The sequence below is a fragment of the Notamacropus eugenii genome, chromosome 1, assembly GCF_028372415.1.
Source record: "Notamacropus eugenii isolate mMacEug1 chromosome 1, mMacEug1.pri_v2, whole genome shotgun sequence".
Classification (NCBI taxonomy): Eukaryota; Metazoa; Chordata; class Mammalia; order Diprotodontia; family Macropodidae; genus Notamacropus; species Notamacropus eugenii.
In genome coordinates this window covers 349091209-349108536 of record NC_092872.1, presented here as the reverse complement: position 1 = coordinate 349108536, position 17328 = coordinate 349091209, and the positions used below count along the sequence as shown (strand labels likewise).

At 37.3% G+C, this 17328-nt stretch overlaps 2 protein-coding genes across 15 annotated transcripts in view; one reads left to right on the top strand and one right to left on the bottom strand.

Moving 5' to 3' along the window:
- ZFYVE21 (zinc finger FYVE-type containing 21) overlaps window positions 1-17328 on the top strand; it is a 47746-nt gene that overhangs the window by 20990 nt on the left and 9428 nt on the right. Inside the window, exons 4-8 of one of the 4 annotated variants that reach the window (XM_072630121.1) lie at window positions 4456-4531; window positions 6576-6667; window positions 7301-7354; window positions 10583-10725; window positions 12562-13211. In XM_072630121.1, coding sequence (XP_072486222.1) covers window positions 4456-4531; window positions 6576-6667; window positions 7301-7354; window positions 10583-10725; window positions 12562-12597 — 401 coding nt within the window. In that variant the 3' untranslated portion in view covers window positions 12598-13211. Of the gene's footprint in view, window positions 1-4455; window positions 4532-6575; window positions 6668-7300; window positions 7355-10582; window positions 10726-12561; window positions 13212-17328 lie in introns of those variants that run through there. The other 3 variants (XM_072630122.1, XM_072630123.1, XM_072630124.1) reach the window with 3 other exon arrangements.
- PPP1R13B (protein phosphatase 1 regulatory subunit 13B) overlaps window positions 13568-17328 on the bottom strand; it is a 240566-nt gene continuing 236805 nt past the window's right edge. For all 11 annotated transcript variants that reach the window (XM_072630082.1, XM_072630080.1, XM_072630079.1 and 8 more), the window contains one exon: window positions 13568-15473. In XM_072630082.1, coding sequence (XP_072486183.1) covers window positions 15432-15473 — 42 coding nt within the window. In that variant the 3' untranslated portion in view covers window positions 13568-15431. The remainder of the gene's footprint in view (window positions 15474-17328) is intronic.

Sequence of the window (17328 nt, the reverse complement as noted above, 5' to 3'; positions counted from 1 at the left end):
CTCTCATAGGATGATAGACCTAGAGCTAGAGCTGGGAGCAGCCTCAGGGGCCATGTAGCCCAACCCCCTCATTTTACATATGAGGAAACTAAACCCAGAGAAGTGTCATTTCTTGCCAAGGTCACACAAATATTGTCAGAGATGGGATTTTTAAGTCAGCTCTTTTGACTCTAGAGCCAACATTCTTTCCATGCCTCCCTGGGACTGTTGTTGTTTCTTTCTCCTGTGACTTCTCTCTGCTTTTATTTCTTCTTGTCTTGTGTATCCCATGATTTGTTTTGTTTCTCCACTTCTCTTATTTTTTAAAAAATATTTCATTTTCCTCCCAATTACATGTGAAAACAATTTTTAACATTTGTTTTTTAAAATGTTAAGTTCCAACACTTTTATTTGAAAGGCCTTAGACTTCCAGAGGCAGTGATGGCCTGTTAAAGCTGCAGAGCACTCCTCTCTTCATAGGCCAACTTGACTCTTCACAGAGTATGGGTATGATAGGACGTCAGCAGTTTAAGGTGCCTTTAAAGTCATCTGACCCAAAATCTTCATTTTACAAATGGGAAAGCCAAGGCTCCAAGAGTTAATGTCGTGCAGCTGCAGAGTTGGGACTAAAATTGTGATCTCCCTATTTCTGGACCAGGGCTCTTTTCTTTTTGAAAAATAATGTTTTTTTCTTACAAATGTAACACTTGTCATAGATAAATAAAATATTTAACTATTGTGAACTCGAGATAAAGCCAGAAAATCTGAGCTGTTTACATTTGGATTTTTTTAAAATTTTTTTTAAGAATATATTTGATCTATCACCTTTTAGTCTCCCTTCCATTTCTATGTTCATGGTTTTATTATTGTTTTTTAAATGTAATCTTAACACAGTATATATGTTTTTTCTGTTCTGCTACTCTTGCTTTGCATAACTACATATACCTTTTATTTCTTATATTCTTAATGTTTATCACTTTTATGACATTATTATGTTCCATGACAGTGATACACCACAGTCTGTCTAACCATTCTGTAGTCATTGGACATACAAATGTTTTGTTTTTCACCCTAAGTCATCAATGAATTTTGATCATAGAGATTGTCAGTAAAAGGAAAATGGACCTTTCCCAATATGGAGTTCTAAGCAGTGGGATCATTAGTTCAAAAGATGTCATGAGTTCTGTAGTTCTTTTTGTTTATTGCCATAGGCAAGCATGGTAAAGCAGATAGAATTAATTCTAGGGTGAGAAGATCTGGGTTCAAATTCAGCCTCTTGACAGTAGCTTTGACTGTCTGTTTGCCACAAGCACCTTCCTAAAACTTATCTACTACAGTCACAGGTGGATTTTAGTCTGATGAAAGGAGTTTGTTGGACTCTTAGAATATTTTATTTTGCCAGAGTAACCTATAGAAACTTGAATGAATCTACATTTTTCCAGAGACTTGAATAAAGAAACAGATCTTTGTCAGACAGGGAGAGCTACAACTGGATGACAGAATGAGGCTCCAAAAAGATTTTGACAGGCTACATGGATGAGCCCTAGCTAACCAGGTAAAATTTAGTGGGAATAAAGCATAGTTCTCCATTTGGGCAGGTATTTTGTTTGTTTTAATTCAAGTAAAACATAGGGTGGACATAACTAGATAGCAATTCTTTGGAAAAAGACCTTGGAGGTTTAGTGGACTGCGTGTTTAAAATGAGTCAGCAATATGACAGGAGCCAAATACCCTAAAGTAATGTTGGACCACATTAAAAAATGTCTAGAAAAAGGGAAGTCCCCGTCAGTATTCTGTATGCTGCCTTGGTCAGGCTACATCTGGAACACTGTGTTCAGTTTGGGGCACATTTTAGGAAGCTGACGCAGGACAGCAGGGAAATGGAAACCATGCCATTGAAGAATTGGTTGAAGGTCCTGGAGCTGTTTAGTCTGGAGACCTCTTTTGAGGGAGGGAAACAGTACTAAAGGTTGGAAAAAGGTAATTTTTACTAATGAAGCTCAGTATTTCATTTCAGAGCTAACCTAAAACTTGTCAGAAGTCCATGTCAGCCTGTATGACCTGGGCATCTTCATCAGAATGCAAAAATCCACCTCAGTTGTCCTCAGTGAGGAAATGATGAATTCTGATAAACAAACTGATAATACTGAGAAGCAGAATTGTTCTAGAATTACACAAATTCTCTAATGGAGATGAAATATGTAACATGGCCTTGCACTTCAACATGAAAGATTAAGAAATCTGCCATCTTCCTTCTTCTTGCCCACAACAAGCATTTTTTCTTCAGTGAAACATTTGGCAGTTTTTAATTTTTTAAAAATCATCTTCTTCTGGGCCTTTCAACTTCAAGAGGAATCATTAACTCCAGCTGCCAGGTCCTGTGAATATATATGTGTCTTTGCTTGTTTTGGGGGGATTAATGAAGCTGTTTTACCCTAATAGTTTGCTCTTTAGTTCTTGGCATTGTTTGTGGATTTCAGTTGCATTTGCCTTTGAGGTTCAGTGCAGCTGGTCCTGTTTCCTTATGGGCTTCAGTAACACTTGAAGTGCTTGACTTCCCTAGTCAACAGCCTCTGCAGCATCTCCTAAGTATTGAAGCTGTGCTTTAAAAGCTACAAGTGTTGCATATTGTCTTAGACGAATATCCATTCTTAAAAACACAACAGAAGAGAGCAATGGAACATGTGTAAGGCATCAAATCCAGCACTCAGCTGGCAAAGGATTAACTGAAGATGGGGAAACCAGTAGAAACTGCCTCATTAGACATTCTGAGTCAATAGATACAGCACCACTGCTCTCACAAAATTAAACTATCAGTCATTTCTAATCCCAGGTAATCTGCATACCACTGAAGGTTTTTAAAAAATAATTCCAGTACTGGAGAATTCTGAAAGGCTAGTCTCCAGCTAACTGAGATTTTACTACTACATGCATATAAGCTATACTTTTCGTGCTAGACAGTGAAAACTAGAAACTTCCCTTAAATAATTGTTTTTGGGACATCCTGTGCGCACTCACACACACACGCACATACACTTATTTGACAGAGAAGTTTTACTGCCCAAGACAAAAATAAATGATCAAAGCTTTCATATCTTAAAACTGAACTAAAACTTTTGGGACACTGTGTGTTTATATGTATCTATGAATATATGATCTGACTTTTGGCTATTCTCCTTTCATTTGAATTTACAAGAGTGTCTCTAAAATTCACATCCTAAAATTCACATACATACCCATTTTGGGGATGCTAATTGCAAAAAGCATATTTTTGATAAACTTTACCACCGACTCTATTCCATTATGAAAATGGCAACAATGGGAGAGAAAGATTGCTTCAGTCACTAATAATAAGAGAACGTAATTCCAAACAACTCTAAAAATTTTATTTCACACCCTGACAAAGATTATAATAGTCAGTGTTGCAAGAGTTGGGAAAAGCTAGGCACACTCATTGATGTTTGGTGGAACTGAGCTAGCCTAGTCATTCTGAAAAGCAAGCAAGAATTTCTCCAGTTATGCATTCATCCCAAGGAGGTCAATGATAAAAAGAAAGGTCACATATACACCAAAGTATTTTTAACAACACTTTTTATAGTAGCAAAGGCCTAGAGACAAAGTAGACGTCTGTTGATTAAGGAAATGGCTAAGTAAATTGTGGTACTTAAGTATGATATTTCAATGCTGTAAAAAAAATTATGAATGCAGAGAATCATGATAAGACTTATGAACTGATACAAAGAGAAGTAAGCAGAAACAGGAAGAAAATATACACAGTAACTAAGATACTGTAACTGGAAAGAGCAGCAATAAAATCCAAACGGAATGCTGTGAAATTAGCATCACCAAGAGATACGAGAAGGTCTCTCCCTGCCATCTTTGCAAAGGTGGAAGACTGGTAGTGGAACAGGACGTGTTAGAGAAGGCTTGATTGACCTGATTATTTTTGCTGAACCATTTTTTCCTTCTTTATGGTTCTTTGTTATAAGGATTATTAGAATAAAAGTTCCTTGATAGTAAGAACTTTAATTTTTATCTTTGCATCTTTATCTCCTGACATAATGCATGGCATATAGTAGGTGCTTAATGAATGCACCACCAGTATCATGTGCACGGTACATAAGGAGTGCTTAATGGATGCCAGTATTAACCTATTATTAATAAAGGATGGCTCTGTGTGGGAGGGGAGAGATATTGTGGGAAATACAGATAATGTAAAAACAAAATATAGAAATAAAAACAATTTTTAGCATTTGTCAAATATTAAGTATTGACTATTTTCCAAAAACCTTAAATTTTATTTGATTCCTGTATCAGACAACTTTAAAATGAAAACTTAATAGGATATCTACCTCTATTGAAGTAACTGGGATATAGGATTTTCCCCGCTATCATTTACCTGACAAAAAAAAAGAGAGAATTGCTTTAAGAGCGAATAAGTTTATAAGTATTTTTCTTTTAAATTTCTATTTCAAGGAGCTACTTTCTGTGTAACACTAGGAACATCAGAAAAATCTGAACTCATGGTTTGTCGCCTTTCTAATAATCAGAGGTAAGAAATTTTGGTGTCTTTAGAGCCTACGTGATGTTCTATATCATCTTGCTCAATCCACATAGTTCCAAATTCGATGAGAAAACTGAGGCTCTGAGGAACCATGAAATTGGCATAAAGAGTTAAGTCAGAAGTTTCACATTCTAATTCTGACATTTATTACCAGCTGTATGATCTCAGGGTCACTTTTCTGGATATCAGTTTCTTTTTTAAAATGGAAATAATACTTCTGGTGTTGCTACTTCTCATAAAGTGATTGTGACAAAATTACTTGGCAGTAATAGCTCACTTTATACAAAGTTTCAAGTTTGCAACAACTCTGGTAGGTAGGTAATACAAGAAGTAGTATCTCAGTCTTAATAGCTAAGAAAACTGAAGAGAGATGAAGTGATTTGCCAGTTCTTGAAAGTGGGACCCCATTTAAAATGTCTGACTCCCACCACTACACCACATTATCTCTTCTGTGAATCTCAGAGACATTTTAACTTACCTCCTAATCCATGCACTTTCCATTGTGTTTAATTACTGTTAACATGTTGGATCCAATCATTTCTTAAGATGAAAACTTAAATCATACATTGCACACGTCACCTGCTTCTTACTAAGAGCTTGTAACATTTAGGCAACATACTCATCACATTGTGAGTTGAGTTCTCATTGAAGGGTATCACTGGCTATATGCTGAAACGCCATATGCTTCATAGCTACTGTATAGAATTACATCTTCCAGTCTAGCCAGCCCACGTGTATTCATGATTTTCCAGCTCATCCTTTGCCTCCACTTATTTTCTGTCCTGACCCAACAAAGAGTAGGAAAATTGAGGTTTTGATAAAGAGTATTGGGGGAAAAAATTTTAAAGATAGTGTAAGAAGGACTGGTAAAAGCCCTGGCTTAACTCTCTGAGCCTCAGTTGTTTTCATATCGAAAGTAGGGAAGTTAACACTTGGAATACTTGCCTTGTAAGATACCAATAGGGAAAATATATTTTGTACTGGAAAGCACTGTAGAAATGCAAGTTATAATAGTAATGGGTGAGGCATGTTAGAAAGAGCCATGGATTTGGGAGGTGATAGTGATTTTTTTTAGTATTTTTAATATTTCTATTAGCCATCTGTCTCCATGTGTTAAAATGTCTCTTGCAATCTACAAACCTCTTCATTGTGGCTTATTTGGTTCCTTTAGACACAATAGTTCTTTCTTCTAATTGGGCCTATGTGATTAGAGAGATTAGCACTGATTCCTGTAACTTTCCCTCCGTTACTGTGGTTCAGTTTTAATAGTATTACTTCTTGATGGCTTGTAAATTACAGTTACTGAATCAGTTCCTAATTGTTGTTGTTGTTCAGGACCCCATTTTACCTCAGAAGCCCAGACTTATATCTATCAGGAGAGAACATGACATTTTGGTTCTGCTGTAAAGAACTTATTTTATTCAAAGACCAAATATTACTCCAAGGGGCTCCTTTTAAGCCACAGACTCACCATATTATAAAAATCACATCATTATGTAATGACCATACAGAAATGTCATTCAGACCACAGGTTTTCCTAACCTTAGTGGGGTTCTTCTGAATTGAGAAGGTACAGATTGGGATAGGGTAAGGGTGGGAATATTATTAACAGTATAGAGGACTATATATGATTTAGAATTGGAAAGAACTTCAAAGATCCAGCCTCCACTCTACTCAGACTGGGAAGCCCAGAAGTCAAATCACTTACCCAAGGTTGCTTCCGTATCAGCAGCTGAAATCTGAATCCAGGATCTTCTGACCTTCAGATCCATTGCTCTTTTCGCCTGCCTCACCACCTTTTCATTGCATGTGACCAGGGAAGGAAAAAATTCTGATACCATCTTGTACACCAAGGTTATTAGCCTGTGTTCTACTTTTGGGTAGAACCTTGTTACCCAGAAGCTCTATTGAAAACATGCAGCCTTCACAGTTAAATATCAAGGAGTAATGACCCAAGAATGTCAGTGACTGCTATATGAACATAAAGAAAATTGGCTTGATTTGAAAAATTTTGTATTTTTACTTTCTGCAGATACCTGTTTTTGGATGGAGACAGCCATTATGAAATTGAAATTGCTCAAATTTCAACTGTTCAAATACTAACTGAGGGCTTTACTCCTGGAGGTAAATATTAATTTCAAACTGCTAAAGAACAGGATTTTGTTATTCACATTCTTGAATAAAAATGAGCCTTCTATTCCTGCCCTTTAAAAGGCAACAGAGTAAAGGCATTTATCTTCTTAAATAACCAAACTGAAACGCGGATAGGTGTTAAAGTCCTTTGCAGTCTTTAGGGGGAAAAAGTTCAGGCTTCCATGGATTCTGTTGATTAGTCCAGTTAGCAAACACCGAAGTACTTCTGTATTGATTTTTCCTTTGGCTGAGTCCTTTGATGTTCCATTTCATTTTCCATTCAATTAAAATTGAAACTGGTGCTCTAAGTGCATCAGGCCCTTATTTCTCAAGGAGAAGGCTTTGGTTCATGATGGAATTTCTGAATTGTGGCCTGAATTTCTTACATTCCCTTCTCTGTTTTCCTCGTGTATTTGGATCATATTTGATTAGTCTAAATCTTTTTCCCATTTATAGTATATTCCTAATTTTATGCCCCTTTTTACTTGAAAGTTGTCAGCATTTGGAACTTATAAAATGGGGAGGTTAACAAATGCATGTAACTTAACCAATCTTGCTTTCTGTTTTCTGACGGGTCTCTTGACTGCTCTTTCTTCTTATTGCCTGCCTATCTTCTTGATGTAGAAAAAGATATTCACACTTATACCAGCCTCCTGGAGAGCCAACACATTACTGAAGGTCAGCGCTGTTAATGTGAGCCTCCATCCCCATAGCATGCTTTTGTGATCTTCCTCCTTCCCCAATCCCATTTTCTTCCTTCTATTAATTCTGGATGATCCATATAAAAGTTCTGTGTGTGATTACATTTTAATTCTCTTCTCTGAATGAGTTTGAGAAAGTCATATCTAGATTGTAGTTATTTAGAAAGAATGGAACTTAAAACATTTATTGATTCACTTATTTTTCCAAAAATGCTTGCTGAATATTTATCCTTTGCAAGGTCCTGTTTGGGGCTGTGTTATGCTAAACATTTCCCGGCCTGCCTCCTCTACCCCATGGTGTTCTCTGCTGCCCAAGGTACCTCACCATAGACCTCTATCCCTTTTTCCTCACTTCCTTTATCTAAGCTTCTCCTTCCCTGCACCCCATCACAACTTAGCTTCTTGTGTCCCTCCTGCTGTACAAATTATGATCCTAGATGTTGATGTGTTAACCCAAAAGAGGAATGGTAGGAATTTTGCCCTCTGGTGGACAGGTCATGAGATCATGGGATATAGAATTGAAATACATTTTAGAGGTCATCTTATCCAACCCCTTCACAGATCAGGAAAGAGAAGTTCAAAGCAGGCTTGTCTGAGTAAGATCAGGTAGGGAGCTCCTGCCTATGCTGCTCTCCTCAGGGGAAATGGAGAGACTGAAGCTTAGGGATGAAAGATTTATCCCCACTTTCCCTTGTATCTTTTTTCCATGGGAATTAGGTCTAGAGACAGGAAAGTGGACATTGCTATAGGCCTGAGTGAAAGTAAGAGCTAGAATTCATCCTTTCATGTTACAGAGAAGGAAAGTAAGGCCCACAGAAGGGGAGAAGTTTGCCCAAGGTATCAGCAATAGGGACTGGCACCATCTGCTGGCTGTTTTTACATATACATACATACATACATGCATATACAAACACACACAGAGACAGACAGACACACAGACACAGAGACATGCAGACACACACACGCAGACACACACACACACACACACACACACACACACACACACACACACACACACACACACACACACACACACACACACACACACACACACACACACACACACACACACACACACACACACACACACACACACACACACACACACACACACACACACACACACACACACACACACACACCCTTGTTCTGAACAAACAGAGAACCTTGAAAGAAGCAGCTCTGCTCTTCATTTCTGACTCTCCAAAACCACTTATTGAGGGCAGCAGAAATCCAGGTGGCCAGGAAAAAGCTCCCAAAATACCTTTCCCAGAGAAGTAAGATTTTTTTTTTTAAAGATACATAGGAGGGGAGGGCATTTTCCTGATTCAAGAACACAGGGCTCTATTGCTTTTTTCATATCTTTTCCCAAAATCTAAAGTATTTTATCCTCTCTCTACAGTTTCAGATAATATTCATTAATTTTGTTATTAGAACTAATGTTTTAATCTAATTCTCAAGAGTTTATTACAACCAGCAGGAATGTTATTGTTCCAGCAAATTAGCAGCCATCTGTACTACCTCCAGGGTTACAGATTTCTTCTGTGTGCTGGGAATTGGCCAGTCAGAAAGCCAGGTTGTGCCACAAAAAGCAAAATGAGATGATTTCTTCTGTACTGAAGTCTTTCCTTTGGTCTTTTTCAAGGTGAATTTGGTACAACTTCTTTGGAAGGTTTCATTAACTAATGTTTTATGCTCAAGCCACAGCCCAGCAGTTTAAAAGCACTGTAGTGTAAGCACTTAGGCAAGACCATTTTGTTGCCTAAATTAATATCTTGATAGTTTTCCCCTCATCCCCCAGTACTGAAATTTTATGTTTTAAGTAAATAGTTCTTAAATGAAGCAGGTAATGAAAGTAGACCAGTGGCTATCTAGACGTGGCAGAGATGCAGGTATTTGGCAGAAGTGGGTGGAATGTGTCATGAAACTTGGTGCTTTCTGTGGATTTTTTTCCTGTAAAGTCATATAGAATCACAGAATTTTAGAGTTGAAAAGGATATTGGCCATCTGGCCCAACCAGTCCATGAAAGGAATTCCTATCCAAACAAACCCAACAAATTATTCATCCACCATCTGCTGCAAATTGGTAATGTATCTAGCACCCCTCAAAGCAACCCATTCCATTTTGGATATTTTTAATCAAGTTTTTCTGTATCAGGCCTTAATTTGCCTGTGTAGTTTCCACCCATGGCCCCTGGGTATGCCTTCTGTGGCTAAATGAAACATGTTTAATCCCTATCTTACATGAATTCTTTATAGACTTAAAAATAGTTTTAGTCTTCTTTTCTTCAGATTTTCAACTGATCCCATGACATGCACTCAAGGTCCGTCAGCATCATGCTCACCTTCCTCTTCGTATTCTCCAGCTTATTAATGTCCTTAAACTGTGGCACCTAGAATTTAACACAGAACTTCAGATGGGGCCTAAGGCTTTCCTTATTCCTGGAATGTGGCCTAAGATGTTAGCTTTTTTGACTACCACAGAAACTTTGTGTTCCACTGAGATTTAGCTCTGCAGCTTTGCATTTTGGTGCCAGTCAGTTCCCAATATCCAGGCCATCAGCCAGGGGAAGACTATATATGGTCCAATTCATTTACTCCTAAAAGTGCTTATGTCAGGAAGTTGGGTCTGTTCCATCCTGTGGGTTTTAAAGAAGTGTCTTAGGTAAGAGGCTTCACCTAAGTGACTTTGGGACCCACCCACCCACGAATCACTAATTGCTAAAGAGAGCAGAGAACAATGTAGTTCGGGTAGGAAGGTAGGGGGAATGCTGCCATCTTTAAACTATCCTAAATCCGGAAATGATTGTACAAGAAGAATACTAACATTAGTCCATGTCAAAGGGGACAGCTCACCAGAATAGGTAAGCTTGGGTGGTTAGGGGCTTCCACTGAAATAAAACAGGAGAACTTCATTTGTGTGTTTGCAGAGAGCCTCATAACCATCAGCTGACATCTTTTAGGCTTCTTAGAAATGTCTAGGGATGGTAGAGAGGTTTTTTTGGAAGAAGAGCAAACCTTATATTTTAAGAGTAGCATAACAGGCATTGGTGTTCTACAAAAGAAACAAATTCAGCATTTACCTCGAACAGGTAAGAGGACAGCCACACTGTGACATCATCTTGAGTTGTGTTCCTCAGAGCAAGGGGCCCCACACTTACTAGATGCCGATTAAGGAAGGGCCTTCTATCTTCTCCTTTTCCAGGAGGCAATGCTCGAGCCACTGGTATGCTTCTCCAGTACAAGGAGCCAGGGGCTCAGGATGTGACCCAGGTGAAGTTCACTGCCAGCGAGGATTCTAACTCTAACAAAAAGCAGTCAGCCACCTGGTTAGCAGCCATGCATAAGGTACCTTGTTAAGCACTCACTTTGTTTCTAGCTGGCTAGCTGGTGCCCAACAGGTTTAAGAGGGTTATACAAAGCCCTTGGGAAAAGTTAAACTCAAAGAATAATACTTTCTTCTAAAGCATGTTGGTTGGTTAAAATTTGGTTTATATTATCTATTTAATGTAAAGGGAATTTTTCAAACCAAAGCTAGCTGTCACCTACTTTACTGTCTGATTAATTAGGACTTAATTAGAATTAAGGGAAATCTTTTACCTGGTTAGAACTTAAATCATTTTGGTGTCCAGAGGAGAAAGAGTGGCCTGCTATATCTTAGCATCTGCTGGAATAAGTCAGAAGCAAAAGCTGAGTGAGCTCTGAGGAGAATAAGCAGGCTTCCCATTCTGCTGGCTAGTCACAAGACAGCTGCCCACCGATTGTCTCCTTTGCTTACAAAGAAACAGGCTAGCTGGAAATTCATTGAATGAGGACAACTCAGGTCTAATTTTAAATCCTGTTCTAAATGGTAAGGGCAAGATCCCAGGTCTGCAGTGGTTTTTAAGAATTCAAATTCCAGTTGATCCGGGAAGGATCTTGCTTGATGAAAACAAGTGTTTATTCATTTCAGAAGGAAATCTGATACTTTCAAAGTGTTTTGTTTGTTTGTTTGTTTTTTGGGGGTTTGGTTTGTGAGAGGGGACAAAGGAATAGGGTGAAGGCAGGCATCCCTCCTGTAGAGCAAATTTGATGCTAGTTACAGCCATGGAAATAAAACTGTGCTTGTTGGTAAGATCTTTATTTGCCCTGGTTTGTTTTTTTTTTTTTTTTTTTAACACTACTGCATAAGAAAACCGCAAGTAGTAACTATTGTTTTGTTTTGGCAATTAAGTCCTTCTAACGATACCTAAGTCACTACTAGAGTCACAAAATTACCAGGATGTTTCTAACAGGTCTCATCTATAAGCTCTCTCCTTCACTGCTAATATGTTGGTAGTGTATTATTACTCCCATTTTTAACCTGTGAAGAAATTAAGTCTCAGGGGAAACTACTTAAGACTATACATTATAGCTTAAGATTATAGCTGTAGGGTTAATCTCTGAAACCAAGTCTCTCTCTCCTGACCCCCAAGACTGCTGTTTCACCTAGTCTAACCTTAGTGTCCTTAATTTGTTTCCATATTTCTCTGAGCTCCTACTAACAAGAAGGCCTTACCTTCTTTTACACATAGCAGATTTTTTGAATGACCAGAATAACTACACCATCTGGGCCCTCAAAGCCACCAAGCCTGGGCTGTGCTGTAGCAGGTAATCACTCAAGGGCCCAGCCTCCAGTGCTCTCTTTATAAAACATAGGAAGGAACTTCAGAGGCACCAAGTCCATGTGCTCAATTTAAACATGAGGAAATTGAGTGGCAGAGAGGAGACATGAACTTGTCCCAAGTTATACTGGTAGCAGAACTGATACGTGAACCCAAGGCTACTGAGTCCAGATCTACTGTTGCCTCTCGAGTGGTCTTTTTTTTTTAATAGGAATATTCTTTTTTTGAGTAAAATACCTAAGTATTGATTGGGCTCTGAGACAGGATCTGAATATGCTGGTTGGTAGTAAGAATTCTTAGGAATCTTTTCCTTCAATGGTACATTAGTTGGCTGCTGTTCAGTTATATATGAATAGTCTGAATTTCTGCATTTGACTCAGTATTAAACAGACTTTTGATTTGGTTGCTGTACACCAAAGAATGTGAAAAGAGATATATGGATATTACACGTTAGTTTTGCCCTTCTTGCCTGATACTCCAGACCTAGGAGTTAGCTATTAAACACATTTGCTATCTTGACTCTTATTTCTTTGCAATACAGGCAGCCAAACTCCTCTATGAATCCCGGGACCAATAATCATGGAAGTGTTTGAGAAGCTCTAGGAAGCTTCCTATATGTTCACAGCTGATCAATTCTGTCAGTGCTGGGAAATGCAATCAAAGTGTTTGGAAAAACCTAAGTGTTCACTGATCTAGTGCAATATGTATACAGTTTATTAATGCTTTAAATGCAGCTTCACATTTGACTTTGTATACTTTATCTCATTGGTACTTATTATGGGCTGAAGGAGAATCTGACCCATACTACTGTTAAACCATCAGGTATTTTTAGCATAATATCTACAATGTTTATAGAATATATACTGGGTTTACTATACAGTACTTACTAGTAGATATTTCAGTGTCCTTTTTTGCATTCTTATGGGAATAAATCACTCAGGATTTTTGCTTTATATTTGGAGGTGAAATGTCCTGGTGTTGAGCTATTCATTGCCAATAAAACCTGCCTTAGATTGTTTTATACAATGTTCTTTTATGATGTCACTAATTGGACCTAAACAAACTTTTGATACTTAGTAAGAGGAAAGTTTGTAGCTTTTGTGGTCCAGGTTTTATACTTTTCACTTGATTAAGATGATTGTACAGCAATTTGTGCATAAAACATGATTAAAAACTATTTTGAAAAATTCACAGCCATGCTCCATTTTTTGGTCTTGTCACTTCTAGAGACTGTTGAGTCTTCAGTACCAACCAGGAAGCTAAAGCCTCGGAAGTGGGTAATTTACTCAGGGCCATATAGGCAATGGATAGCAAAACTAGGATTACAATGCAGATCTTTTAAGTCTAAATCTTTCCATTATAAAATGTAACTGTTATTAATATTTAGGAGACTGGGTCTAGGGTATTAACGAAAAATCAGTTCTAAGGGGAAAAATCCGCCCCATTTGGCAGAAGATAGTGTAGAAGAAATTCCTGGCTCCAGGACAAGTGAGAACAGGCTTCAAAGGTACTTCATGAGAACAGATACAGATACATTCAAACCCAAGTCAAGGATAACCAGTTTATTTGTGCACATTTACATCAGAATTAGCATTGTCAAGGCTCTTAGAAATAGTGATTCCGTCACATTCATATAGCAGTTTTTTTCAACAATATCCTTTAACTTTCCATCACCACAATATATATATATATATATATATATATATATATATATATATATATATATATATGTATGTATATATATATATATACAGGTAATGCTAAAATGTGGTCAGTTACAGCATTGCATTGTTTTTATATAGATATATATATATAGATATACATATATAAATTATACACAAGACTTATACATAAAAAAAAATCCTACACTTTAATGAGAAACAATTTCCAACATGGCTACAACTCAAAGATAAAATTAAAAAAAATACTTTTGGTTTATAAAAGCATATACATACAGTTCAAACTCCAGTGAAGTGCTTTTAGTTTCCTCTTACCTACAAAATAGTGGACAACATTATTGCATAACTGGCCCGGAATTAGGTACAGGACTGTTGAGAACCATAGCAACTGTCTTCCTCCTGGCTCAATGCAGCCATCTTTTTACCTTTGCTTAGAACTTCTATCTCATAGATTCATTTCCTTTTTTTCACCACAACACTACCACTGAGTAAAGTTCTCAGTGTTAGTTCAGGCTTCAACTGCTGGCACTGCATCCCTTAGTCACTTACACAAGCTCTGACTCTGCTCAACTACTTTATTCCCATCTACTTGGATATACCTTTAAACCTTGACTTAATTGGACTAGCTCCAGTGTTACCGACTGCTTTCTGATTCAGAACAAATTTAAGCTATTAGTATTAAGAAACACATCAGTGAAGGTTTTATAAACAAACTTGGTCAACTACGGAAGTGAGGGAACCTATTTAGATTAGGCTCTTCAAATAAATTAAAACCATTTGTTTAAACTTTTTTAAAGCTCTTTGATACCAGAGGTCTCAAAGAAATACAAACACTTAAATAAATCAACAGTAGAAGTGAATGACACAGTCTGGCAGATCCACAACAAAATGGAAAACAGGATATCAAAATCTAGGTGGAAGACAGAACACCTGCGTTTTGTAATTAACACTGTCAAGTTCCTTTGGTAAATAAAGAGATGATGGGGGTAGAGGGGAGGGAAAAGGGAAACAAGAAAAGAGGTGCTACAACAGAGCCTCCGACTTGGAAATCATGATACAATTTGCAGGAATCTGTCTTAAGTAGCTAACAGGGAAAAAATACATAATAACTATTTTAAAAAATTTACTAGCATTAGAATTAAGCAAAATGGGGACTAACTAGGAGTTGAGAGCACAACACATGAAGCTATAGGGAGCTTTGATTAGGACTTCATAACCACACTTTGAATGCCAGAAAACTTCATTCTCAGTGGCTTGAGGGAATCAATTATTATAAATAAAGCCAAATGTGTTAGCCTCAAGCTCCTGGGACAATTTTCCAACTATGCCTAGGGTGCACAAATAAAATGCCTTTTCTCAACTCTGGATAATGACTGTCACCTGATATTTCTATAACACTTTATGATGTAAGAAATTCTTTACATACATTTGATTTAGTTTTTGGCAACTAACAACTAGTTTACGGGATTTCTATTGGCAACAGGGGTGATAGTTTTCAAGGTCTTTTGTTTATTTTGACTTGGTGTAATTGGCAAAATACAGAATTTGTGGACATATAAGTACCATGCATGAATGCTGGCAGATTAGAAGGAAGGGCCTCACTTATAAACTGCAGATGTTTCTTCTGCTAATGAGAGCACCAATAAAATGAGATTCTCCAGCTTCAATTCTCTTGGTAGGATAGGTCTTCAGTGACTTCTAATAACAGCAAAACTGCATTTGCTTCATAGGTTCACGCTAAGGTTCGCTGTCTAGGTTTGATTCGTGGATATAACTAGAAAGAAAGAAAATTCAGTTGAAACAACTGCTACAGGAGTGGGAAATGACAATAATTAATTGACATCCAATTAACCAATAAAATATTATATAAAACAAACACTAATATGTTAATAAGTGACATTTATTAATAATACCTTTAGGGGACCTCTCAGGGCAATGAAACACACTTTCCAAAAAAGCAGAAGTAGCCCCCACTCTGTGGCTGAACATTCCCCTCCTCATAGTACCTGAAACTTTTGGATACCACTTCTCTGCACTTAAATAGATAAATATATTACCAAGCCTAAAACTATACTGTAATAAAGCACTAATCATCAAAATAACTGGCTAATGGTTTAAGGCTAGAAAAATAGATCAGAATTCACCAGCAAGAGTCAGAAGCGATAAAAAACAGCAGACTGATCAACATTTGATACAAGAACATAACTTAGTAGTAGCCAATAACTTCTAGAAGATTCAGAAGAGTAGTTAGGCAAAAATTAGGTTTATCCCATATATTAGAATACTTTTCAAATAAATACGTCTTAAATATAAAAGGTCTTTTTTTTTTTTTTTTAAAAGCAAGGGACAAACTACCAGGATAAAATGTACACATCATCAGATAGTTGGTTTTGCATACCTTTCACTAAGGCTTACAAAATAATTTGTAATCATTAGTAAGGTGATCCTAAGACACAGACAATATGAATTATGTAAAATTTAGTTTTTGCAGAAACAAAATCAATGCAGACAGATCAAGAAACTCAAATAAGAAGAAAAAAAATCTTTCATCAGATGTCACTGATAGGAGTCTCCTATCTTGCAAAATGGGGAAAATGGCCTGCAAAAATGGTAGCAGTCAGTATTGGGGAAGCTATGAGAGGGCAAGCACATGAACACAGCCAGGGCTGTGAAGTGATTGAGCCACTCCAAATGTCAGTTTAGAATAAGGCAATAAAGATGACTAACCTATCCATTTACTTCCTAAAAGGAAACAACTCTGCATTGAGGGAAAGATGATTTTAACACCTAACAAAACATATAGTCGCTCAAAAAGGTAGGGACTACTAGAATAGAATGGACACATCATCAGAAACTCAGTTTTTGCTTTGTGTAAAGGGTGAGGGGAAAAAAGAACTAAACATCCAAAAATAACAGTAAAATGCTAGTGACATAAAAGCCAAAGGTTATCAATGAAACTGAAAACATCTGAGCTCTCCTTAAGGCAAAGAACTATATCCAGAAACTGTCTCTTCACAGAACTTGCTACATTCTCCTAACTTCCCATAACTGTCTCCCAATTCCACTGCTGAAGTACTGTGTTACTAGGCTTAACCCAGCTTTTCTCATCCATCTTTATTTTTCCCAGTAGAATTATTTTCCCCAATAAAATAGCATTAAATATTGTAAATTTTCTTGTCTTTGTTTTTAAAGAGCACTTCCTCTCTTTAAACTCTTAACATATATGTTTTTCCTACACTGGGGAGAATGGGATGTGGATTTGTTGAAGGCAACTAAAAAAATCTTTCCAGAAGCATTTCAAATCAGACCTGGAGACCAGAGGATAACATATTGCTCATTCCTTAATCAGTTGAGGGAAAAGGCAATGTAGAGCAGGAGAAAAAGCACTGGCTCTAGAGACAAAATCTTGGGCTCAAATTCTGACCATACAATAAACTCACTGTGTGTGAAATTAATTGTACCTCTCTAGGCCTCAGTTTATTTATCTGTAAAATGAGGTGGCTAAATCAGGTGCTATATAGCACCTTATGATTACAAATCCTACAAACTGTTGACCCTTTTTTGGAGGAGAGGATTTGAAGAAGTAATAGTTTTTGATAATTTTCCTCATGGCTTATGATTTTAGGCCA